Genomic DNA, 27,409 nt, shown 5'->3' on the forward strand with positions numbered 1-27,409 from the left:
AGTTTGTTCCTCTTAGCACCACTTCCCCACTCCAGCCTATAGATCGTGGGGTAATTTTAACCATCAAACAGTATTATCTGAGAACCTTGTCTCAGGCTATTGCTGCTACTAGCAAGAAGGAATCAACGACTGTCATTCAGTTATAGATGGGATATAACATCCTTATGATAGTGAGAAACAGTACTGCAAGCTGGAACGATATTGAATAATTAATTATGAAGGATTTTGGAGGAAGCTTTGCAGAGATTTTCCCACAACTACAAAGATTTTTAAGAAATTCAAGAAAATGTCATTTGTAAATTTTAGATATTCCAAAACTCCTTAAACTGGAAGTGGGTACTGAAGATGTGGAGTTTCTGGTTTCTCATAGAGAAGACCTTGTGACTGATTATTTGATTGAACTGCAGGCACAAATCCCAAGGCTGTTCTGGGCTCATTTTTGTTTTCTTTATTTATTAATGATGTTGATGAAGACAATATCAGGCTTAATACCTTTCAGATGGGCTGAGAGGTGGCAACTGAAGTTTAACATTGACAAATGTAAAGTACTGCATATAGATAACAGTAAACCCAGAGTAATGTACCAACTGGGTGGTACTACACTCAGGGTAGTGGAGAATGAAAAGGATCTGGGGTAATTGAGCAGTCAGATATGAAGTTTGATGAGCAGTGCAGACAGGCTGCAAGAGTAGCTCATGGGATCTTTTCAATGATATACAGGAATTTTGTTAGCAGGGATAAGGAGGTGATTTTCCCCTTGTATAAGGCAATGGTCAAGCCACCCCTTGAGTACCGAATACAGGTATGGAGCCCTCATTTTAGGAAGGATGTAGATCTGCGGGAATGAATACAGAGAAGGGCAACAAGATTGGTGAGTGGAAAAAAGGGTTGCTGTTACCAAGAAAGGCTGAAGTTCGGCAAATTGCAGCCTCTGGAGACTAGGCACCTGCGAAGTGATCTAACTGAGGTGTATAAGAACTTGAATGGTTTGAGCAAGCTCAATGCTGATGGGATTCTTCCTGTTGCTCAGGTTACTCACCTGAGGGGCCATAAATTCAAACTGAGGAAAGCCAACTGTAGAATAGACATGTGGAAATTTGCTTTTAGCCAGCAGGTGGTTGATAGTTTTTGGAACTAACTTCCATCTATTGTAGTGGAGGTCAACAACTTAAATAAATTCAAGGCAGAACTAGGCAAACATTTGGAGTGAATGGATGGGTGAAATGGGAAGGTTTTTTTTTTTTTTTCGCTGATGCTGTATAAGCTTGCTTTCTTGCATCATATGCCTCTACTAATGCTAACTCATATCAGGCAATAAAGGAAAACCTTTCCTTTTTACCCAAGTTTCCACGTAAAACTCAATACTTTGAAGATTACAATACTGCCAGCATCAGAATATGTTACAAGTGAATCACAATGAACAAATTACACCATACTTCACTACCAATCCTACCATGAAATATCTATGCGAACAAAAGCAAGATATTTCCATTTGACAACGTATTTCTGTTTTGCCCTAAGTTTTTTTGCAATTATTTACTACACTGTCACAAATATGCACTATATTACACTTGCATTCTAGCTTTGACCGAACAAAATTAATTTGCTTCACGAAAACATGTTTTGAATATTAAATGAAAGGTCTAAGAAACTGCATCTGCATTTCCAGCCACAAATTGTGATTACAAAGTTGTTGACAACTTTGAAATCACAATTTGAAGGGTTGCACAAAACATTTAGTCTCACTGTGGTATTATAGAACACTGTGGAGCCAACTGACACCCCACTCCAACTGATGTAGAATTTAAAGATGTTGATTCCAAAATTGGTCAGTAGCTTCTGAATTCTTGGACTATCTTGGAAGCTAAAGAAGATCTAGTGTTCAGAGTAACGCAATGATGAAAAAGTTCAGAAATTCAGCAATTACTAAACAGAACTGCAGAAGATGCCCAATTTCCACTGACTCTATGGGCTTGTCTAAGCATCAAATCAGAAAGGCCAGCAAATGCTTGCAAATTCCTCCAATTCACAATTTAAATCAAATTCATTTCTTCAATTGCATATGAATATATTTTTTTTTCATGTAAGTAATCAAATCAATCAGATACAGCAATGTACATGTTTATGAAATAGCATGCACAAGAAAAAGAAAACAAACTAAAGATAAAAAATATAGAAAGAAGCTCTTCAAAGATTACAGAAACAATAAAAAACAGAGAAATTGGTCAATTGCAATTCCTGAAAGTGCCGTACAATTAGATTGTTAAGTAAAACAAAAAACAAATGTTAACGATTTCAGAACACTGACCGCTTCACAGTGACAGCAGGGTACGGTAACTTGGCTAATATTTCTATGTACTGTTTTTTGCTAATTCTTTTGGATGTGGTGTGTTTCAAGAAATCCTCTTCTCTTTTGCTGTTGAGCAACATCCATCATTTTGGAATCTGAGATGAAGAAACCACCATTCTAAGAATCATGCTTTCTTCATCTTGATCCCAAAGTATTAAATGCTGCCCAACAGCCAAAGAAAAGAAAACTTCTTGAAGGGTTCCACATAAAAAAGAAAAAAACATACTGAAAAAACAGTAAACACTGACAGTGTTGTAATCCTTGTGGCTGAGCATGCTAACTACTGGACCATGGCCAGACCAAATCCAGTGGTTAGCATGCATGAACACAAATAAGAAGGTTGTAGGTTTGAGCCCTTATACTGCCATAAAAAATATATGGTCCATTGCAAACTGTGACACCAAAAACCTAGTTGCCCTTATCAATAAAATTCATTAAGTTTACAATCACAATGAATAAGTAAAATCTTCTGGCTAAGTAAACTCTTTTGGCCACACCTATACTTAAGAATTACAGAAATGTAGTTATTTAATTATGATGGATCCAGCAATAGACACTAAGCTAACTGACAAGAACTGCAGGCTGACTACACATCATAGTACTCAAGAAAATCATCGATCTAATACTATAGACAACAGTACAGGTATCATATGACAGCCAGAACAGAATGACAGCCCACAATACTGAGCCGGAGAATATAAAAAATCATGTTACCATCCTCTCTGCCTTCACCGATATTCAGTATGGCTTTCAACAAAATAGAACCAGTGGTCCCTAGGGATGCCTCAGCATCCAATCAAGAACATGACTTCCTGACTTTCTTGAAATAATTTCTTCCTTGCCTGATTGTTCTATTTGTCTCTTTGTGTGAGACAAATTGTAACCGGAGGATTCTGCATTATGTAGATATCTAAATACGTTTTTAACTATATATCCATAGAAAAAGAACCACAGCATTCTAAAATGTTTCAAGTTTTTTTTTTTTTTTTTTGATTTGGTAGTTGTTGGCGCATCGGCTTCTGTGGCCATATTGCACCTCCCAAGGTTTTTGCAGTACTTTGATCCAAGCCCGAGGCGGGAATCGAACCCGCGACCTTTGGGTTGCCAGGCAGGTACTTTACCCACTCGGCTAGCCCGGTCGGCAATGTTTCAAGTATTGCAACATATAGTTATTAATTAAATTGTCTAAATTATGTTTACCCAATGCACTGCAGTGTATTTCATAATTAATTAAGCCATTCCTGAATTTATTATCACGTCCTTCAATGCTCTCATTCTGTGAAGTTTTTTTTATTTTGTTTCGATCCACAAAAGCTAAAGAGTCTTTTAAATTTATTATAATTATTGTTAGGGATTTAATTTATTAGCTGAATAAAAAAAAAAAACATTGTATTGTATTATTATACTACACACTAAAATAAATTTAACCCTTTGTAGTCTGATGTCACAGCCACCATAACATCTAAAATTCCACTTCCAGTCTGATGCCGTGGCCACCTTCCATATAATTGCACCATATAATTACGTTCCATAAAATTGCACCAGCACATGTTTCCAGCTATGTTGGTGCAATTACTGTACTGCCATCTATTTATATTTCATATAAACAATGTGGAAAACTAAATTAATGTTTACTGTTGTTTATTATTAGTAGTAATGCCCACATGGTGCAAGGATCCCAATGGCTTATGCTGCACCAGCAAAAAAAATAAAATAATAATAAGAAGAAAATTTTAAAAAATAAATAGTTTTATTTTTTAAAACTAAAAGAAAAGAAAATAGACAACCTATGTGTTTCCCTCCTCCCATAGGTAATTACCCACCTACCTTTGAATTGCCCCAAACTGTCAGCCTCTACCACCCATGTAGCTAACTTATTCCAGTAATTTATAATTCACTGGCTAAAATAAAACTTTCTGCAATCCAGTCTAAACATCTCCCCCCATAACTTGATTTTATGGCCCCTAACTGATTCATTTATAATGGTGAAAATTTCGTCCTCCTTCATTTTACTTATGACTCTCAGAGCCTTAAACACCTCAATCAAGTCTCCTCTAAGGTGACTAGTTTCCAAGCTCTGCAACCCACATATTCAAAGTCTTTCCTCATATAGATGCCCTCGTGCCGATCTCACCAGGCAAGTTACCCATCTTTGGACCCTTTCAAGAAGCTCAATGTCTTTCTTTGGGTGCAGTCTGCATACTTGAACACAGTATTCCAAATATGGTCTAACAATAGCTTTATATAATGGGATTACGATGTCCTTATCTTTACTGGCAATTGTTCAATAAATCATTGATCACCATGGGCCTTCATTGCAACCTGTCTACAATGCTCAGAGAACTTCATGTCTGACCATATCATAACACCCAAGTCCCTTTCCTCCACTACTACTTTAGTTTAACTGCACCAAGTGTATAAGTTATTTTGGGGTTACTGTTCCCCAGGTGTAATGCCATACACTTTTCTGGATTAAAGCACAGCTGCCATTTTCTGACCATGCTTGAAGTCTATCTAGGTCACTCTGCTTGGCAGTGATCATTAACTACTCTACCAATCTTTACATCATCTGTAAATTTAGACATCATGCCCTCTACCCCTTCATTGATGTCATTTATGAAAATCAAAAACAACGGTGGTCCTAATACTGATTCCTGGGGAACCCCACTTCTTACATCAACCCAATCTGAGGAATAACCATTTATCAAAACCCTCTGCCTCCTGTCCTGAAGCCATCCTGCTATCAATCTAAGGATTTTTCCCTGCGATTCCAACCTGTTCCAGATTATAAAGTAACCACTCATGTGGGACTGAGTCAAAGGCTTTGCTGAAATCGAAATAAACAATGTTGAAATTATTCCCTAAATCCAGCTCGTAAGTGACCCCATCAAAATAGCTAACCAGATTAGTTAAATATGATTTTCCCTTTACAAAACCATGCCGAGTATCCTTCAGAATTCCATTTCTATCTAAATGATCCTGAATTCCAACTTTGATCATTGCCTCTATGATTTTCCCCTACTACTGAAGTTAAACTGATCAGTCGGTAATTTCCCACTACATTCTTAGAACTGCACTTATGTACTGGAGATACATTGGCACTTTTCCAATCCAACAGAATCACTCCCGAGTCCAGTGATGCTCAATTTATACGTTATTATTATATCAGATGCTCACATTATATTCAATTTTAACAGCAGGCAACATCATTTTTCTTCAGTTTAGAAGTAACAGATCATCTTATACTTGCTTTAGAGTGAAGTACTTAGACATGCTTTCAATGAAGAAATTCTCGTAAAGAAATTAGGAACTGTAGAACTTTCTAGAATTTGAATTAGCTTTACTGGATAGTGTAAACAGTGTTTGTTAATCCGAATGATGCATCTAGCAGCAGTGATGAAGGTGATGACAACTTGTCACCTGAAGATGTTACACAAAACTGGAGACCAGCAAGGTAAATAATGTTTCGTTCAAAGATATTCCCTTTATTGTTTCCAACTGCAGATTTCTGTCAGGTAAAGCAATATTCCAAAAAGGGAATGGCTACTCCTGCCAGGTGGGCAGGAGCAGCAGTGCGTAGCACACGCTTCTTGATTAGACTGGGGTTCGAGCCTGTGACCATCAAATACAGAGGATGTGGAAAGGTCAGGGAATGACCATCGGATATCCCCGGAGCAATATGGCCTTAGTTGCCAATGCTCCTAAAAAAAAAAAAAATACCAAACCAACAAAATATTTAAGATGTAGGGGAATTAATTGGTGGGAATACTGTTTCCAATTTTCTGAAAATATTTGTTTGCATTGGATGTTATTATTTCAGTATTCTGGTAATCCTTTGTAACAGCCCTGGAGAGAATAGAATGCAGTCCACACTGGTATTTAGGTGACTTACCTGGATGTTAGCATTTAAGGAATTGGTAGTAGATATTTGAGAAGTTTAAGCTCTTTGTGCAGGGCAAGGTTTCTCACTGGAAGGTGGAATGTAATGTGCTATCATCAGCAAAACTGTGGATAGGATTTCTAGTCAGTGGAAGAAAGTCATTAATATACAAGAGGAAAAGAGTAGGAGAAAGAACTGAACCTTGGGAAATATTAATATTAGTAGAGACCCCCAAAACTAGGTAGAAATTGCAAAAAAGCAGACAGCAATCCATAAGTTGGGAGCTTGTTTAAAAGATCTTTATGCCAAACATTACCAAAAGCCTTAGAAATAGCAAGAGCAACTGCTTGACATTCAAAAAACTTTGATACCGAATTGGTCCATAGATTGGTAACATAAGCTACTATATCACTGGTAGACTGACACTAACAGAATCCACATTGGCAATCATTAATCAGATGGAAGGCTTCAAGATAGTTTAGGAGTTGGTGGTTAAAGGATTCCTCCATTATTTTGGAAAGAATACAGTTAAGTGCAATGGGACAATAACTGGATGGGAGAGATTTGTCATCCTTTTTCAGGAATTGGCTGGATATGAGAAAATTTCCAAGCAGAAGGAAAAACACCAGTAGAATAAGGAAGTGTAAAAAGGCATCACAGAACAGGAGCACAGGTTTTGAGAATAAGTGGGGAAATGCTAAAAAAAACCTGGGGCTTTCTTACCATCAAGATTGTTCAAAATTCTTCTGACATCCTTTTGATGGAAGACCACAGGCAGCATCAAGTAGTGTGTACTGGGAATGGTAGGAGGTGATTTTTTAAAAGATTTAGATCATCAATTCAAAAGTTGGAAGAAAAGTAGGATGCTATTAAGTAAGCTTTATCTTTAGCCGAGGAGAAAATACGTACAACCATCAGGTTTTAAGAGAAGTGGAAATGTGTATGGACAAAAGTTGCAGCTAGCAGCTTTGTCAAGAGACCAAAATGCACAACTACCATCTGGACAGGAAGCACATTTTCAATCCTGTTCAAAGTCTTGTTTAGATTGATTAATAAATACTTTTCAGTTGTTGTGAGCTTTAGTGTAGGCAGAAAATGTACCTGGATATTTAGATACAAGCCGATTGCAATACGTAATATTCTTATCTTGAACAGCTTTCACACATTTATTTCAAAATGGAGGTTTAGGTGAAGAAAGAAATTTTAAGGTGGAGTGCAGAAAAAAAGATTTCATTCCTACATTAATAATTTCACTGACACACTCTGAGCAAGCAATGATATAAGATGATTTAAACCAACCAAAGAAAAAAAGAATAGAAAGAAAGATGGAAAGTTTCATGAATATTTTGTTTTAAGAAGAAATACTGCATTAGATGAAAGTGTTGGTGATTCCAAGGGTATAATTGACAAGTATCTTCTATTTTCCCAACCTTCAATCCATGTACGGTACTAAGTACTAAAGATTCTAATACTTTTTGTGTATGGGGGTTTCCATAAAAAAAAAAAAAAATTTTTTTTTTTTAATTCATTATATTCAGACTATAATAATTAAGCGGCATTCTATACATACAGAGGACAGGACAGGAGGGGAAGGGTTATGATCTTAGTTAAGAAGCATATTAAATCTAAGGCAATGTTGAGTTAGTTTGGTATGATTTACGTACTGGGAAAACAAAAAATGAGAGTAGGAGTGTGTTATAGGCCTAATGACTGTGATGAGTATAACAAACACCTATATGGAGAGAAACAGAGGAGAAATTAACTTTCCAGATAAAGTCTGGAACTTGTGGGATGGTTACTCACATTAGCAAGACTTTTGTGGATTTAATGGATGACTTTCCTACAGCAGCATATTAGACAGGCAACAAGAGAAAGCAATACTCCTGATGTGATTTTATCAGCAATTCTTCATGCATTAAGAACCTGCATGCAAAAGACATTTTGGGTTGCAGTGATCACAGTTTACTGATGTTGGATTTAGTTAAATAAATAACTACTGTTCAGGGTAAAGGGAAGGGCTTTTGCTTTCATAAGGCTGACTACAGTGGTCTCAGACAGTTTTTAAAACCTATACAGTGAGACCAGCTGATGATGCTGCCAACAGAACAGCAAATTCTAATTAGGAAGAATTCAGTGAAGTAATCATAGAAGCTACTAGAATTTTCATATACTAACTAACAAATATCGTTCCAGGCTTAGACCTAAATCGATGTCAGATGAACTGAAGAGACTTGTGGGAGAGACGAAAAATTCATGGGATTCATATAAATTATCATGTGATACCGAAGCCTATGGTAGATATAAAGTAGTCCATAATCAAGTCACAAAGGAAGTTAAGAAAACTAAGGCAGATTACAAGAAGTCTCTGGAAAAGAATGCTAAGAAAAGCAGCTAAGACTTATTTATTTATATTAACAGTAGAAAGAGAGAAAGAGCTGAATCACATTGGCCCACTTCATGTTAGTGGTTTAACTGTTTATGACACTGTTCGGGTTTCTGACAAACCGAAGGCACCTCAGTAGCCAGGTGGGCAGGAGCAGCAGTGCGTAGCACACGCTTCTTGATTAGACCGGGGTTTGAGCCCGTGACCACCAAATACGGAGGATGCGGAAAGGTCAGGGAATGACCACCACATATTCCCAGAGCAATACGGCCTTAGTTGCTAATGCTCCTAAAAACCAAACAACAACAACAAACCAAATAGGTATTTTTTATCTACATTCATGCATGAGGAGTTCTTTAGGGAGGGCATCCCAGAAGTTCAACAAAATCCAACAGGAAGCTAAATGATTTTTGATAACTGAGATGAAAAGAGGAAGAGAAAACTGTTGAAACTTAACATAAAAAAATGTGTCTGGGGTGGATGGGTATGATCCAATTATATCAAGGGAGGCAACAAGGAGATAAGCAAACCCTTAGTCATAATTAAGAGAGCATCTTTAGAATCAGGGGCAAGTCTCTATGGACTGGAGATATGCAAATGTATTTGTTAATTCACAAAGGGGGGGGGGATCAAAAGGTGAAATATGTAATTACAGACCTATTAACTTCTGGTCCAGGGAAAATAATGGAGTCTCTGGTTAAAGAAGTATTACAGGACCACGTAGACAGGAATATAATTATAATACAGTCACAGCATGGATTTGTTAAGGGTCATCTTGTCTGATCATTCTGATTGGATAGTATGATGCAGTAACAAAGGAACTGGATGAAAAAATACTTTTGATATCATAGACTTGGATTTCAGGAAAACTTTTGATACTATTATACATAAAAGACTGCTGTAAAATTGGAGCAGTAAAATGTAAAGTGTATTTAGGGTCATACGGCACCAGGGGTTTCCCCCATCTCCGCGTTGTTTACATTGTGATGGGTGTGCCAGTTTGCTGGAAATGCCAGAGATTTAAAAGTGTATAGATATTGTTCATATGTAGTGTCGTTGTTCATCTGGTCATTTAGCCGCTGGACCACTACTGAGGCCCAACGTTGCCCCACTTTCACCCCGTGGAGGTAGACCAGGTACACCAGTATTATAATTAATTTACTCTGGCAGGTCCTGCCACCTAATTTCCTGAGATTTCAGTGGCTAGGACCTTAAAAAAAAAAAAAAAAAAAAAAAAACATTTTGCACGTTGTATGTTGATCACATACGTTTCCCGGTTTGAAGGGGTTGCATTTAAAAATTTAATGGCCGAGGAGAGGGCGAAATAATTTAAAGAAGCTAGAATTTTGGTGTGGGTCTTGCACTGGCATACAGATAGAGAGGGGAGGAGACTGAAGGCTAGGGGGGGAATAGCTAGGAAAGACTGGGATCAATAGAGTAGACGACCCCAGCATGTGCCAGTGGGGCATGCCCATGCCCCACCAGAGAGAAAGATGTGGGATGGCAGGGGGGAGGCAACAAGAAGGCTGTCGCCATCCCCTCTGCCAGGGAAGGGAGGAAAGTGTGCCCGGCAAGAGAGCCGGCACAGGTCGCCGTATGGCCTGGTGGCTGCATGTCTGCTTGAGTCAGGTCCTTGGTTGGGTCCTAGTTATCCCATTCGTGTGTAGGTTCCTGTCTGTGGTTGTCAGTAGGACAGGTGCCTTAGTCAGGTCCATAGTTGTGGGTATTTAGTCCAGTCTGTGGTTACTTATGTCTCTGATCTGTCTGGAGTTACGGTCATTAGTTATTAGTTATTGGATCCTCGTCCATTTGTTGGATCCGAGTTTGTCGAGTCCTGGTGTTTTTTTTTTTTTTTTTTTGCTGTTTCTTCCTGGGATGCAATCCCTTTGTGGATTGTCTTGATGGTGACTGTCCGTGCACCTTATATGGTTGTTGTTTGCAAAGTCATGTATTGTGGGCCTGAGAATCGCTATTGTGGCTGTAGGGGCAGAAGAGTACGCCTTCTGTCAAAAAGATCTTGTGCAAAGTTTGCCAGTGCTTTGTAGCTGTGCTCCTCCTCCAGTAAGCGTTCCTCTTGATTCTCTGGTACATAATGTAATTCGTCGGCATCGGAGGTCTTCATAAAGCTTGCAGTGGTACATTAAATGCTCCCACTAAGCCACAATGACAGAGAGCAGTGTTGCTCAGTCCAAAGGTCATTAGTTTGAATCTGATGGCGCCGTGGCCAGTTAGGAGGTACGTGGCCAGCAATCCTGGGGAGAGCCAGTTTGGGTATTTTGGGTATACAGCTGAGACAGTTGGGAGGAATTTTCGCATTATGTGCCCTTTTGTTGAGTTTTGCCACCGTGTTTGCCAGGTTTGTTGGAGATGTACAGTTAGTCTTCTTTTCTCTATTTTTGGTTCGCTGGCTACGTTTAATGTGAAATTTAGGCAGGTATCCAGTATGTCTCTGGAAAGGCTGTAGAGGAGTCCACTGCGAATCACTTCCAGGTCCAAGGGGAGGGCACCCGTGAGCACCTGAAGCGCGTGTGTACTGCACGTGTGTACTCACTGTGTTGCAAGCTCGTGAGATAGTCAGCAAGATGTACCTCTGTATGGTTTCTAGTTTTCTTTTATTAGCTGCAGTGGTTGCTTTCTTGTACCAGACACCCGAGGCATAGAGGATGACTGGCAGGAACACAGTTTTGTGAAAAAGAGCAAGGATTTTCTTCTTTATGCCCCAGTCCTTGCGGGTGATTCTTGCAAATAGTGACGAGTAATTTCTGATTTTATTTCTGAGATAGTTAAGGTGGGGAGTGAAGGATAGGTTTCTATCAAGGACAACCCCAAGAAATTTCATTTCTGTGGTCAGCCTGACGGTGGTTCCTTGTACTTTTATTTGGGGGGGGGGTCTCCTGGTGTCCAGGGTTCCCTGAAGTAGGATGGAGCTTGTCTTAGTGGATGACATCTTCAGGTTATTTTCATCAGCCCATTGTTGTAGAATGGCGAGTGCCCGGTTTGCTGTGTTTTCCAGCTGTGCCCTGGAGTTTTCTGCCAGTGTCAGGACAAGGTCATCCGCATACGCCTGGGAGGTTGCATTTCCGAGGTTGGAGCAGTGTGGCATTAAGGGCAAGTTACTGCTATGTCTTGGTTTGGTTTGTTTTGGTTTTCAATGGCAGAAAAACTACTATGGTTATAATGCACCATGTCACGTAAGAAGACTGAATAGTTACTAATGGACACTCCTCTTCGTGGACTAATGTTATTAGTGGAGTCCTCCAAAGGTTCAGTACTGGTTTCACTGTTATTTTCTATATTTATTAATGATGATGAAGAGAGCAGATGATACAGAGGATGGCAGGTTTGTTAATGACAGTAATAAGGGTAAGCTACTGCAACAAGATCTAAAAAATTAGGCATATGGCCTGAGAAATGGTCGTTGCAGTTTAACACTGATGAATGCAAGATGATGCATATGGGTAGTAGTAATACCAAATTAACATACCAACTGTGTGGTACTACTCAGGGTAGTTGAAAACAAAAATTACCTAGGGTACTGGTGCAGTCAGATGACTGCACAATGATGTTGTCTAAGCAATGCAGGCAGACTCCCAGGACAGCTCTTGGATTTGTGTCTATGATATACAAAAACTTTGCTTGCAGGTATAAGGAGGTGATTATCCCATTGTATAAGGCAATAGTTAAGTCACATCTTGAGTACTGCATACAGGTCTGGGGGCTTCATTTTAGGAAGGCTGTCGATATTCTGAAATACGTGCAGAGAAGGACAATAAGACTGGTGAAGAGAATGAAAGGAAAAGTTTCAGTTATGAAAATTGCAGCACCTGGAGAATAGGTACCTGTGAGGTGATCTGAGTGAGATATTTAGGCTTTTAATGGATTGAGCAAGCTCAATGGCAAGCTCATTCAGACTACACACATGAGGAGCAAAAATCCTCTTGTTCAGACTACACATGTGAAGATCATAAATTCAAATTGAGGAAGGATGGTTGCAGGACAGGTGTGTGAAGTTCTACCTTCAGCTACAGAGTGGTTGATTGTTGGAACAAACTTCTATCTGTTGTTGTAGAAATGGGTAGTTTGAATAAGTTCAAGGAAGAACTAGACAAATTATTGGAGCAGGTGATGTGGGAGGGTTTTTTTTTTTTTTTTGGACTGATGCTTTGTAGGCTTGCTTTCTTGCATCATATGCCACCAAGAGAGTTGGTCTACCAATCTCACCAGATGCATTTATCCTATGCTTGATGGCACTAATTACTTTAGCAGTAAATTTTAATTATAAAAACTTTTTACAAAATCCACAAATTTAATTATAATAAATTGTTAAACACATAGATGATCTCTATATTAGTAACATATCTCTCATTTATCAAAAAATCTTTATTCATGATGCAAATCTCATGTTGAAAGAGCAAATGTAAGGTGATCTGAGCAGTAATAACAAGTCATTGTTATTACTGCTTTGTTTAGTCATACTTATTAGAGACATGCACTTAATTGTTTTTACAAGCAAGGCAATATATAAATCTTACAGGTTATTATAAACAAGATAAAATCTTATGGAAGTTGATTACTTGGTCACATTTTATGACAAAATACACAGAGCATAACTGTTCTGATAACAGTCCAAGCCCATTCTTTTTTTAGATTTATGACTGAACAATTAAAATAATTACCAAATAAAATATAATTTACCATAGCAAAATGGAGTAAGTAACTTGAGGGTAAAGAAACTTTCTAAAATAGTATATGTTAAATACTATACATAAAACTGGAAATATTTCATTCTTACTCGCATTACTTTCAAAAGATGGTGTCTTAGGAAGTTGCGAAAAAGGTCATAAAACTGAAACATGAGTTTATAAATTGAATGAATGTGCTGTGTAAAAATTTTTTGTTCATAAGATTGAAAGTTCTTAAATTGGGGAGGAAAGCTCACCGTAATAGCTTAATTTTTGCAAAACTCACCTCGTAGTATGTCTGCATACTTTTCATATATAATAGTTTGATTTTTACTTTCTACAGATGTGGAGTCAATGCATCCAGCTGAAGATGGTGGAGTCAAATCATGAAATCCAGAGTCACCTCCATAAATGTCACTAGAGGGATCGCTTGAAGAACTCACTTCTGGAAGATATAACAGATAAATTTCATGAATGGTAATTCTGCAATAAACATAACAGGGAAGGTTTGGTTGTTTTAAGATAAGGAAGGAAGAATAAGTGTGTCATCACTGTAAATTGTGTGTATTCCAGGCAAGTTTCAATATACTCACTAATAGGGCCACAACAATCATCATTCAAAAAACACCAGAGGCTGAAAACAAAAGAACTGCCAAAAGTATCATTTGGTATGTTATTATTAATATTTAATAAACGTCTCAAGGACAGTTTTTCCTATACCACAGAAGACTACTAATTTGAAAATCCTTTTTAAAGAATAAAATAAAACTGAAGGACCTAAGGTCCTACAGACCCATTGCACTCTTACCAATCATGAGTAAAATAGCGAAGTAATTATTGTTGGAGCAAACACTTTGCTATTGTAATTTGAAAATGTGCTTTCAGAGAGAAAGTCAATTTGACTACGTTAATTAGCATTAGTAGAGGCATATGATACAAGAAAGAGCTTATACAGCATCAGCCAAAAAAAAAAAAAAAAAAAACCCTTGCCATTTCATCCATTCATTCCAAACGTTTGTCTAGTTCTGCCTTGAATTTATTTAAGCTATCAATTTCCACAACAATAGATGGAAATTTGTTCCAGCAATCAATTACCCGCTGGCTAAAGGAAAATGTCAGCACATCTATTAGACAACTGTCTTTCCTCAATTTCAGTTTATGCTCCTTCAGGTTTGTAATCTGAAAAAGAGGAAGAATCCCATCAGCATTGAACCAGCTCTATCCATTCAAAGCCTTACACACCTCAATCAGATTGCCTCGCAGGTGCCTAGTCTCCAGACACTGCAATTTACAGAACTTAAGCCTTTCTTCGTAAGAGTACCCCTTTGTTCTCCTCACTAGTCTTGTTGCCCTTCTCCGTACTCGTTCTAGCAACTCTACATCCTTCCTAAAATGGGACTTTCAGACCTGTAAGCAGTACTCAAGGTGTGGCCTGACCATTGCCTTATACACATGGATAATCACCTCCTTATCACTGCTCACAAAATGCCTGTATATCATTAACAATACCCCATGACCTACTCTAGCAGCCTCTCTGCACTGCTCAGAGAACTTCATATTTGACTGCACAATTACCCCAGGTCTCTTTCATTCTCCACTACCCTGTGTGTAATACCACCCAGTTGGTATATTTCTCTGGGGTTACTACTAGCCATATGCAGTACTTTGCATTTGTCAATGTTAAACTTCATTTGCCACTTTTCAGCATATCTTTTCCAGATCCTGTTGCAGCAGCATACTGTTATTAACAACCCTTCCCACCTTTGTATCATCTGCAAACTTTGATATTAAGCTTGAAATACCTTCATCAATATAGAAAACAACAATGGTTCCAACACCAGACCCTGAGAGACTCCAATAATAACATTAGTCCACAAAGAACAGGTTCCATTGATTACCACTCTGTCTTTTCCCACTCAATCATCCCTTTATCCATAGCAGAAACTTGCCATTAATGCCATACTGCTCCAATTTGTACAGCAGTCTTTTATGTGTAACAGTATCACAAGCTTTCCTGAAATCCAAGTATATGATATCAAAATTATTTTTTGCATCCAGTTCCTTTATGACAACATCACAGTATTCAATCAAATTGGTCAGACAAGATTTTCCTTTAACAACCCCATGTTCTATCTGAACTATAACTGGAGACTTGTCTAAATGATCCTGTGTTGCTTCTTTAACCAGTGACTGCATTATTTTTGATGCAACTTTTGTTCATCTCTATTCCCACTGCTGTCAAAACCCCCAGTATCTTTCATTCTCCACTACCCTGAATGTAACACCACCCAGTTCATACATTTATCTGGGGTTACTGCTAGATTTTTATGCAGTATTTTGCATTTGTCAATGTTAAACTTCAGTTGCCACTTCTCAGCCCATTTGCCCAACTTTTACAGATCTTGTTGCAGCAGCATACTGTCATTACTGTTATTAACAACCCTGGCAACCTTTGTATCATCTGCAAACTTTAACATTAAGCTTGATATACTTTCATCAATAGCAATGATAAATAAACAAAACAACAATGGGTCCAACACTGAACCCTGGGGAACACCACTATTAACATTAGTCCATGAAGAGCAGTATCCATTGATTACCACTCGCTGTCTTCTCCCATTCAACCATCCTTTTATCCATTGTAGCAACTTGGATTAAAGGATGGTTGAGTGGGAGAAGACAGAGACTGGTAATGGAAGGAGGCCCTTTGTAATATTTTAAATTAAACACTGGGCTCATTAAAAGTTGAAAATAAAACATGGCATGATCAAATAATGATTCAGTGAAACTGAAAATTTCACTGAAAAATTTAAGTGAAATTAAAATATTAATTATTATACCAGATTGAAGAGATAGTTGCAAACTGAAACCAGTAATGCCAATGAGATGTCAATGTGTCAGCATTACTTTTCATGTATGCAGGTGTCATGCAAGCAAAAATTAAAATAAAAATTTAAAAATTTCAGAAATATCACTGCTTCTAACTTGCTTCAGATGCAGAATTTATACAATTGATAGAGAATTTATTCAAACTTAACAGTTATATTAAGTTTATTCAATGGATTTTGCATCCATTTATTGCATCCATTAATTATTATGCAAAATCTATACAAAATCTGTATTTTCTAGAATAGTGATACAAATATAACCTCATTTCACTTCTCCAACAGACTGTAATAGTGCCTTCAGATGCTGATGTAAAATATATAACCTAAGAAACAAAAGTAAGCTAATTTTTTTTTTTATACACAGACTGCTTTCTTCAACACAATGTTCCACATAACAATCAAGTGAACCTGCTCTGAGTTTATGTAGCTTTTCTATAATGCTTTTGCACAACCAGATTAAGAAAATTAAAATAAAATAAAATTTTATTCCAAAATTAATATGATGTGCTTTCTTAGGAGTGAACAGTTCAGGCAACAATTAGCTAATTATCTACATTCACACATAAGGGAATTATTCAGAGAGGTGAAGGCCAGATGTTTATCAAACTCTGGCAAGGAGCTAAATGATTTTGTAATAACTGAGAGCAAACTGGAGGAGAAATTGTTGAAATTGAACATAAGAAAGGCTCCTAGGGTGGATGGGATCTATCCAGTTATATTAAAGGAAGCAGCAAAGGAAGTAAGCAAACCCTTAGCCATAATTATGTGAGCTTCCTTGGACTCAGGGGGAGGTCCCCATGGACTGGAGATGTGCAAATGTTTCCCCAGTTCACAAAGGGGATCAAAGGGTGACATGAATAATTACAGACCTGTTATTTTAACTTCTGTTCCAGGGAAATTAATGGAGGCACTGGTTAAGGAAGTTATGCAGGATCATCTAGGCAAGACTGCAGTTATAGTTCAGACACAGCATGTTTATTAAAGAGGCCTGTGCACTCTGGATTCATTATTAATATCGAATTACTGTTGACACAGCAAAACGGAGACAGAATAAATTATGACAGTTTAATAATAAGAAACACACACATATATTAGATTACATATATACAAAAGCTTTCGGTTAATGTTGTTAACCTTCCTCAGTCAAACTGACAGTTAAGAGTGGAACATGAGGGTATGTATTGCCAATCATGTACATGGACTGCGTGATTAATTGTTGGATGTTGAACCCTGTGGCTGTGATGCATGTGGACGTTGCCAGCGTTTGTCATTAATCAAAATGGTTGCTTCGATGATAGGTTGGACATGACTTCCACTGCTCCTGTTGACCGAGGTATTAGAGCATGTGATGTTCAACGACTCCAACCAGGTGCGACGTCAGTAGTGGCGGGACCTATCCACAATCACGACATCGCGGTGTGGGTCAATGTCATGGTGGGTTGCCCAAACATCCAACAATTAATCACGCAGTCCACGTACATGATTGGCAATATGCGCCCTCATGTTCCACTCTTAACTGTCAGTTTGACTGATTAAGGTTAACAACATTAACCGAAAGCTTTTGTATGTATCTAATCTAATATACGTATGTGTTTCCTATGATTAAACTGTCATAATTTATTCTGTCTCTGTTTCACTCTGTGTCAACAGTAATTCGATATTAAGCATGGATTTGTTAAGGGGAAGTCCTGTCTCACAAATTTGATTGGATACTATGATGTGGTCACAAAGAAACTGGATGCAAAAATAATTTTGATATCATGTACTTCGATTTTAGGAAAGCTTTTGATACTGTTGCACATGGAACACTACTGTACGAATTGGAGCAGTATGGCATTAAGGGCAAGTTGCTGCTATAAATAAAAGGATGGTTGAGTGGGAGAAGACAGAGAGTGATAATCAATGGACTGCTCTTCGTGGACTAATGTAATTTATTAGTGGAGACCACCAGGGTTTGGTGTTGGGACCACTGTTGTTTTCTGTATTTATCAATGATATTGATGAAGGTATATAAGGTTTAATGTCTAAGTTTGCAGATGAAAAACCCCATTTAAATGTCATTAAAAACCCCACCAACCTACAAAGGTTGGTGGGGTTTTTAATGACAGTAATGATAGTATGCTACTGCAACAGGATCTGTAAAAGTTGAGCAGATGGGCTGCTTAAGGGGCTGATGGAGAAGTTGAGGTTGTAGAAAACTAATTTTTGGAAGGAAGGAAGGTCTTTTCCATAATAACTTCTGGAATTACAACCTTGGCTTCTTCCGGGCAAAAAAAATCTATCCAACCTTATCTGTGTTGTAGCCAATACTGCGCATCAATAGCTTTTTGAAGTAAAACATGGCAGTGCCTTCACAATGGCAGCTGACAAGCTCTATTAGCTCTATGGAGTAATGTCTTGCAGCCAATCTCTTTGCCTGGTTCCAATGATACAAAATTTATTTGACCTCTACAGTTGCCATACTGATCATCCTGCTCTTTTCCCCTTCTCCAATGTCATGTTCAATCACAGACTCCAACTATTACAGGTCTCTGGTGGTGAGATCACTTCAATGAGACTAAACCAGATCTTCAGCATCCTCATCATTCACTTCAAGTTCCATAGATTGCCCAAGAGAGGTGACTTCTCAATCAATATTAGCCTGAATGCTACAGAATTGTTTCTTATAGCCTGCAGGATGATAAACTTTATCTTCCAATTTTTCAGTTCGTACCATATCACTGCTTCTGAACAACTTCACTTCTTTGGCTGGATCAAAGACGTAATGTTGGCTGGCAAAAATATCACTTTGTTGAAATCAAATTTGTATTCCAAAGAAGCAATGAGTTCAAGATCATGGCAGGATACATTGCCCAAAACAGAAGAATCTTTAATGCCAGCTTGTTAGTGATCGGGTATTCTTTGCAGCTAGACCAAAAGTTTTAATGGCAATAAAAAGCTGCCTGGTCACCTATTCCTTGGAGCTGGATTTCCTGTAGACCCCCAGTTCACTTCTAATAACCTTTTGCTCCCTGGAATTTTCAGAAATAAATAATCATGGGCTTTAATTTAAAGTTACCAGCAAATGTAACCTATCCTACAGAGGTTTTATGCCTTGGAAAGCAGCTTCAGTCTTAGTTACGTTAGGTTCTCTTTGGAATCTTCTTCAGAAAAAGGCTAGTCTTACCCATAACAAACACTTGATGAGGAAGATGGGGTTCCTCTACCATCAACTCACAAAACTCATTCATAAATTTCTCTGCTGCCTCTTTATCAACACTTGCAGCTTCATCATGCTTATCTTTTTAACTTCAGATCACTTTTAAAATTATCAAACCATACCTCTAAATTCTTCAAACTTGGAATCAGATGACTGAGGAGCATTATGTTTTCTTCATCATCATCATCAGCCATTTTCAATCCACTGCAGGATGAAAACCACTCTAGCAGCTTTCCAGTTCCTTCTGTTTTGTACAACAGCCATCCATTTACTACCCGTGAACTCTTGAATTTCATGTGTCGATCTCTGTTGTTGTCATCAAGGTTTTCTTTTAGCTCCTCTTGGGTACCATTCTGTTATTTTCTTAGTCCATCTGTCATCATGTCTTCGAGCTATGTGTCCTGCCCAAATCCATTTCAGTTCTTCAGTTTTGATAAGAATGTCCTTTACTTGTGTTTGCTGCCTAATCCATGTGTTTCTCTTCTTATCAAACAGTCTATTTCCTAATATAATTGGTTCCATTCTTCACTGTGTACTTTTCAGCTTCTCTTCCATTCTTTTGGTGAATGCCCAAGTTTCACTTCCATAAGTCATGGTGGGGTGTTTTAAGTAATCCTAAATAGTTTAAGCCTTCACAAATAAACTTGGCACTCGCACATTCAACTTTCATTTCTTCATGAATCTATAGCATTAACAGTTTTTCCATTCCTACAATTAATTCCCTTCCCTTTGACTCTGGTAGAAGCATCCTTTACTTTTGATGTTTTAAATGCATCCTTTTGTTTAACCCAGTGGTAGTGGCAGGTCACCTGACAGGTGACCCTTCAAAATATCATCCCCACGTTAACCATTAATTAATGATTAGAAATCCGAATTTTTTTTTCTACTTTCCTAAATATAGTCAAACTTTTACTGCAACAATTTCTGAAGTGATTCATTTAGATTTTATATATTTTCACAGAGAAACCGACCAGTCGTTGGCTAATGCAAGAAAGCAAACTTATATGATATTAGTAAAAAAAAAAATTACCCACACACTTTCCACATCACCTATCCAGCCTCTCTTATAGTTTGCTTAGTTCTTCCGTCAATTTATTCAAACAACCCACTTCTACAACACAGATGGAAGTTCCTTATAGTTTCGGGTTACTTGTTTTTCTTCTCCTACTAATTCAATAAACATTTAGCCTTATCCTAGTTGTTTGGCTGGATCAAATAAGATTTATTATTGTTTTCATATATCAAAGACAGTGAAATGAAACCCAGTATTCTCTTAAATTGGCCACTACACTGTGAGAAGCAAGGTACAGAGTTTCAAATTTCATGCGCTGTAAAGCATGCCAAAGTTGAAATAAACTAATTGTGTTGAATATATATAACTTTTTACTTTTTATTATTTAAATACTCAGTAAGAAGAAATATATGCATGTGCACATTTGAAATTTTACTCATTAACAGTCTCTTAAACTGAAAAATGGAAGCAACTACAAGATTAATGTTTCTACTTTATGTCTAAAAGACTTACATAAAATAAAATGTACAGAAAATAAGTACTATAATCCATTACGAAGAGATGAAATATTAGCATCGTTTAAGTGGAATTAAAATATATATATATATATTTTTAAGAAATTAAAACAAAAAAGTTAAGACACCTATCAAGTGACCCACCATCATTTTTTCTACATTTTAGGTGCCACTCACAGGGTTATTGATTGTCAAAATTGCAGACTGCATGATGTCATACTCGCTTATGGAGTACATTTACTTTAACCAGTGTTTATTTGTGTTTCAAAATTATTTCTTGCTTCATCTGCACAGAAATTTTCTCTTGATTTTCTCTTTCACACTTACTTTTAGGATCATGACTACTGATTTAATTTAATAAAAGCACAAAAAATTTACAAAAATCTGGGGGAAGGGGGAATTTTTGCCCACACAAGGATCCAAACACTGACATGTAGCACTTCAGAGCACGGTGATGGGCCAAAAATGATGACAACATGGCTTACAAGCATTTTCTTGGCTGAGAATAATGCCCAAATGTTACTGTACCTATATCATTAACTGAGACTTTTAACTGTTAATCAAATGCATGGATTCCTATACAAGACACATTGCAAACCAAAATACATTAAAAAATTTGCTGTCAAGTATGTTGGATAGTTAAAATGGTGTCTAGGGACTTGTATGTAGGAGAGCCCTTACCATCAGCAGAAAAGAATGTGTAAGATGACTATGTCCTAGGCAGTGCCAAACAAGAACAACTTCCTCTTACAATTCCAGCACAGAGTAGACTACCGAGTTTTGATTAGAGGGTGATATGTCATTAGTCTGTCTATGCCACGAATTTTGCCACTGGGAATTCAGTGTATTGCATATTATTTGCTGGCAGTTAGTATAAGGGACTAATATTTATTTGTTAGAACTGCCAACTTGGCTAAAATATCAGCCAAATCATTTTTCCCAGGAAAAATGACTTGATTGGTACTGTAGCCAGCAGAAGTGGATAACAAATTCTTAAAGAGAACATATCATCTGCTGAACCCAGGACAGGACCGAGCACGTTGAATACCTCATCACTGATATACAAGAATCTGTATATACAATAAACCAACAGAAGTAGTAAGTTCCTGTGTGTGCTTCAAGGCCAACCCCATAATGTGCAACTCCACAGTGTATCTGCTGCATTCATGGAGAACCTGCTCAGATAAAGTAGTGGTCTGGAAAGAGGTCAGATCCCACAGATGTACATGCCACCTGTATAAATTGGCAAGCAGTTCGAATGTTTGGATTTATGTGCCAAACAGACCTAAAAGTAGACAGAGGGCAGAATAGATCCCCCCCCCCTTATGAAGTGACTGAACAACCTTGTCTACTGTAATATGTAAATCTCAATAACTCCTGGATGTAAATATCAAATGATCTTGGCAGTCTAATGAATATTATAAAGGTATTCTTAATTATGGCTTGAAAATGGATGTTCAAGTCAGGGGATCTGGCAGGAATTTCAGTCTGAAAGCATAATGAGAACTTCTGTCAAAGCAATGATGACAGCTCATTTGTTTCTGCATACAGACTGTGAATAGGGGATATTTGGCATGCTCCCGTAGCAACAAGGATAGTCTGATTATGGATGGAATACAACTGAAAGTACATCATTTTGGATGCATATACTTGAGATCAATGATCTAATGTACCTGAGAATACAATATACTTGAGATCAATGATCTTATGTCATGCACAAGTGCATGACATAAGCATAGCAAGGTGCATTGGTCTGCACCTTGCAATGCAAAGAGAGCATAAAGCTATGTGACCATCAACTTTTCATTAAATATGAGCCCTAAGAATTTTGTGTCTGATGCTACTAGAATAATATATTGCTTGGGCCTCACAATTCAGATTCAGGATGAAGATTATGCTTGCAGAAAAAATTTACACAAAAGGCATTTTAAAGAACGAACTCGAAACCATTAGATACTGCCCGAAGTTGAAGCAATCAATGGCTTGTTTCAGTTGTCTTTCAGTGACTTGCATACTGCATGACTGGGAAAATATGGCACTGTATAGTTGAAGGAAAACTGTTCTCAAATGGAATTCACTTTGATGGCAAAATACGTAACACTCAAAACTGATCCTTGAGGTAATCTCTCCTCTTGACAGAAAGACCAAAAGGAAGATTCTACACAAACTTGGAATGACTGAAAGCATAAAAAGTTCTTAATAAAAACTGGGAGGTAACCTCAAGACTAGTCTATAAAGGTCTTTAAAAAATTGCTCTGACTAGCTGTTTGTATACACTCTTGTTTTATGAAAGCATCCCCAAATAGATGTTGCTAGCTGTAATTAAATAGTCCAACGTGGACCTGTTCAATCAAAAGCTGCACTGCATACTGGAGTGGAGGTTATTTGCTCCTAGAAGCCCTACAAAGATGAACATTGACCATTCTTTTCAGGATTTTGTGCAAACAGTTAACTAGAGCAACAGGAAGAGGTAGTTAGAACTTAAGGATCTGTTCCTGAGTTAGCAAAGGCAAGGATGATTGCCCTATACCAGGAATCCAGAAACTGCTCCTTAAAAAAGGCTCTGTGATATAGAAATCATCTGCTTACAAGCAGATGAGTTCTATATTGCAGAGGTTTCTATTTCAACAAAATCTACAAATCACCTGCTGTGATGCATGGATTTTGGTGAAAGGTGTTTGATCATTTTATAATTAGTATCATCTAGTCCGAGAACATTTGCCTTATTGAGAGTTAGAACTGTTTTTAATTCTTGTATAACAAATGGCATATTGTAAGGGTAAAAACCCTTTGATTTACAAGCCTGCATTTTTTGAAGTGAAACTTCTTTAGGCACACCCCAGGCAGTTTACATATGGGAGCACAACTTGCATCCTTGGATTGACAAAAATTTCCACGAAAATGCGACATGAAATTATTCATCATCCCTACCACTGTACCACTCCATACCAGGCACAAGCAATGCGGTACCATATGTAGCAGAGACACATGACACAATCAGTACTCCTACAGTGCGGCCATGGTGTAGCTTGCATTCGTGTTGCATTTACATTTTGAATCGCTATATCTCAGCTTCTAGCAGTCCAATTTTAAAGATTTAAAAACCAAAATATTTATTTTGTCATTCTCTACCGTATTACTTAAAAAATTTCGATGGAAAAAAATTTATAATTCAACATGCTGAAGACCAATAGTGAGCGTTGTAAGGCATATAGAGCACGTATACGTGTAATACAAGCACTGAAACCACCTCCACTGAGTACAGAGAGGTCTGTAAAAACTTTGTAATAAACTAGTAAAACAACTGTAAAATAATTAAACCACTGAACATTGAAATAATAAAAAGATTTGAAAAGATTGTAAAGAAGTTTCACTTAACTTCCACTATGCATGCTCGCCACGGCACACACACAATTTTTTTTTTTCTCTGCTTCAAGACTAGGAACTCTGGGAAGTACAATGATGTTGGCAAAAGATGTTGGAAAATGGATATCCTATGGCAGTTGAATATGCAACAGCACATCCATTATATTTCAGGGCTGATAAATGGCATAATGTGTATTTTCCCCTAGACTGCCTTAGTATTGGCTGGCTGGATAATAGAAGTAAAGCTGAAATAAACCAAAAGGAATCCATGATTCCTATTGGTTCTTATAGTGAATAAGTACAGTGTGCTTTATTTTAGCACATGCAATTTTTAGACTTCCATCTATTGTGAAAGTTGATAGCTTAAATAAATTTAAGACTGAACTAGACAAAGATTTGGAGTGACTGGATGGTGAAATGGAAAGGGTTTTTTTTTGGCTGATGCTGTAAAGGCTGGTTTTCTTGCATCATATGTCTCAACTAATGCTAATGCTATGAGATTAGACATGGTAGGATATCTTTGGAATACTTACCAAGCTTCGTTTTCTGCTCTGTGCATTCTGCCTTCCACCATGGTGAAAAACAGATGTGTTTAGGAACTGTAATTTCAGCTGCTTTTTGCGATTTATGTCACTGCACCACCGATAGGCTCCTGATTGACTGTAGTAATGTCAAACTGTACTATATGGTGGAAGGCATTCCAGTCAGCTTGACCAATCGTGACCTCCCAAGTAGGTGAAGGGAAGAGAAAAGGGGACCAAACAGAAAAATCAATGGCAGAAAATGTATAAGTAGACAGAAGCTGTTAGATCCCACATTTAGATAGGAGAGATCACTGTCAGTAAACATACATTTTATGATACATTACATTAATGGGAGGGGTATCTCCCATTAATGTCAGCACTGCCCCACACGGTTTGTCCATTGAAATCTTTAAGAAGCAAGACAGGATATGGCAACTACATAATCAAATCATCAAGATTTTCTGGGGGATGTCAGTCCCATGTGGCAAACAGATGCATAGCTGCCAACTTCTGACTTTCAAAAAACTAAAGATCAGGGATTTGAAATGCAGGAGGAAAAGGAGGTCTTATCCTAAACAGAAGATTTTTTGCAAAAAGCAGTTTTTTTGAAAAAAAAAAAAAAAACTTTTTTTTCTTCCCAAAAAAGGAGAGTTTCTTTTTTTTTTTTTTTTTAAATCCAAACTGCCACTAGAAATTAAACTTCATTTGCAAAATATTAGATATCAAATGATTTTGATTCAAGTTGCAGGATTTGAACCTCTTCAGGAATGTTGAATCTGAAATGTTTCAAAAAGTTTTATGCATTAAAAATGGCATCATTGCTGTCTAGACCTGGCTGTCAAAATAATTTTCAAATATTCACCAGCAAGATATCTGAATCAGTTTTTGTTTTTCTAACCTGGCTAAATATTCTCTCATATTTAGTATTGCTGTGAGGAACTGTTAAAATACCACAAATGATTTGGGATAATTTATTAAATTTCAAGCTTTGTTGTGCACTTGTCAGTTCCCCAACCAAAGACTACTGTACATCAATTCTTTCTTCTTTCATAATAGCCTCTGGTAGCTCCTCCCACTGAAACTGATGCTGAAGAGCATCCCTTGCTTCATGTATTTATCTTTAATGACACCAATAAGTACTGCAAATTTGTTCATATAAAATTTGAAAATGATGCACTGCCGACTGATGAAATTTGCACTACCTCAGCATTATACGAGGTGTGACAATAAAGTTCCCAGCCTGGTGCTGTTGTAGTCAACTTCAATGAGTTTTAAAATAATGAGAAGTGGTATGTTGCAGTTCAAACTTCCTCCAAGAGATGGTGGTAGAGAGACTGTTCATTAGGTTCACACGCTGCAAGTAACAACCAGTTTCATTAGCATTTCATTAGCAACATTAAATTCCATGTCACGATTTTGCAACGAGTAATGAATGAATATCAAATTTTGCTTTAAACTGGAAAAATATAAAACATAAGAAATGTTAAAATCTGTTTATAGTGATGAATTGTTAAGTTATACCAGTATGTTTCAATGGTATAAGTGACTAAAAGATGGAAGTGAGGATGTTAACAATGACCCAAGAAGTGGACGTTCATCATCCTCTCAAAATAAGGACAGAGTTAAAAAAAGTTCAGGAAATTGTGGCAAGGGATTGTCGTTTGACCCTCAGAATGATGGCTGATGAGCTGGATATGAATAAGGACATGGTTCATTAAATTCTACATAAAGATTTAGAGAAAAGGAAGAGTTGCACAAAATTTGTCTCATATGGCCTCATAGATAAGCAAAAGCAATGAAGAGTGTCATCATGCTAAGACTTCATCTCAGACTTGTTAAGACAAAACTAATTTCCTGAACTGTATTGTCACTGGGGTTGAATGTTGGGTGTTTCAGTAAAACCTAGAGACAAAGCATCAGAGCATGCAGTGGACTTCAAAACCATCACGAAAGACCAAAGAAAAGTTCTGTTTACAGAAGTCCAGGATCATGACAATGCTGATAATGTTTTTCAACAAACGGTGTGATTCACAAGGAATTTGTACTGAAGGGATGAGTCAATGCAAAGACTATTGAAGCACATTTCCTGTGTAACAATGTGCTGGCCTCACAGGAGCTAGTTGTTGTCAGAGACTCTATTGTCAGGGAAACAGGAAATATATTGTGCAAAAAGAATAGGTGGAACAGGACCAAGGTATGTGTGCCAGGGACAAAAGTTGATGATGTACAGCAGATGTCAACTTTTAAGGGCACAAAAGGTGATGTTGCTGTGCACATTGGCACTAATGACATTAAGAGTAGGAGATATACAGACTTACTTAACAAGTACAGGTCAATGTTGAAAAAAAGTTGCAAGTTAGGGTTAAGTTAGATAGTGTCTGCAATTCTGCCCAAACACAATAGGAGAGAGTATATGATGAGAGCCTTGTCAATCAGTTCAGCCTTGGAGAGACTTTGCAAAGGGTCATGGGGTGTAATTTTTCTTAGCATGGTCAGTGTTTGTTAACAGGAGAAACTCCTTCTACAGGGATGGGATACACTTAAATAGAAAGGGTGCAAGAATATTTGCTAATGCTATCGAGGCAGTGTTAGGTGGGTCGGAAAACTGCT

At 37.5% G+C, this 27,409-nt stretch overlaps 1 protein-coding gene across 1 annotated transcript in view; it reads right to left on the reverse strand.

The window, feature by feature from the left end:
• Positions 1-27,409, reverse strand: part of Sirt1 (NAD-dependent protein deacetylase sirtuin-1) — a 171,147-nt gene that overhangs the window by 114,214 nt on the left and 29,524 nt on the right. The window contains exon 2 of the mRNA XM_090379531.1: positions 13,582-13,740. Coding sequence (XP_090235657.1) covers positions 13,582-13,740 — 159 coding nt within the window. The remainder of the gene's footprint in view (positions 1-13,581; positions 13,741-27,409) is intronic.

The sequence above is a fragment of the Mastigoproctus giganteus genome, chromosome 8 (genome assembly GCF_048544385.1).
Source record: "Mastigoproctus giganteus isolate SK-2022 chromosome 8, ASM4854438v1, whole genome shotgun sequence".
NCBI lineage: Eukaryota > Metazoa > Arthropoda > Arachnida > Uropygi > Thelyphonidae > Mastigoproctus > Mastigoproctus giganteus.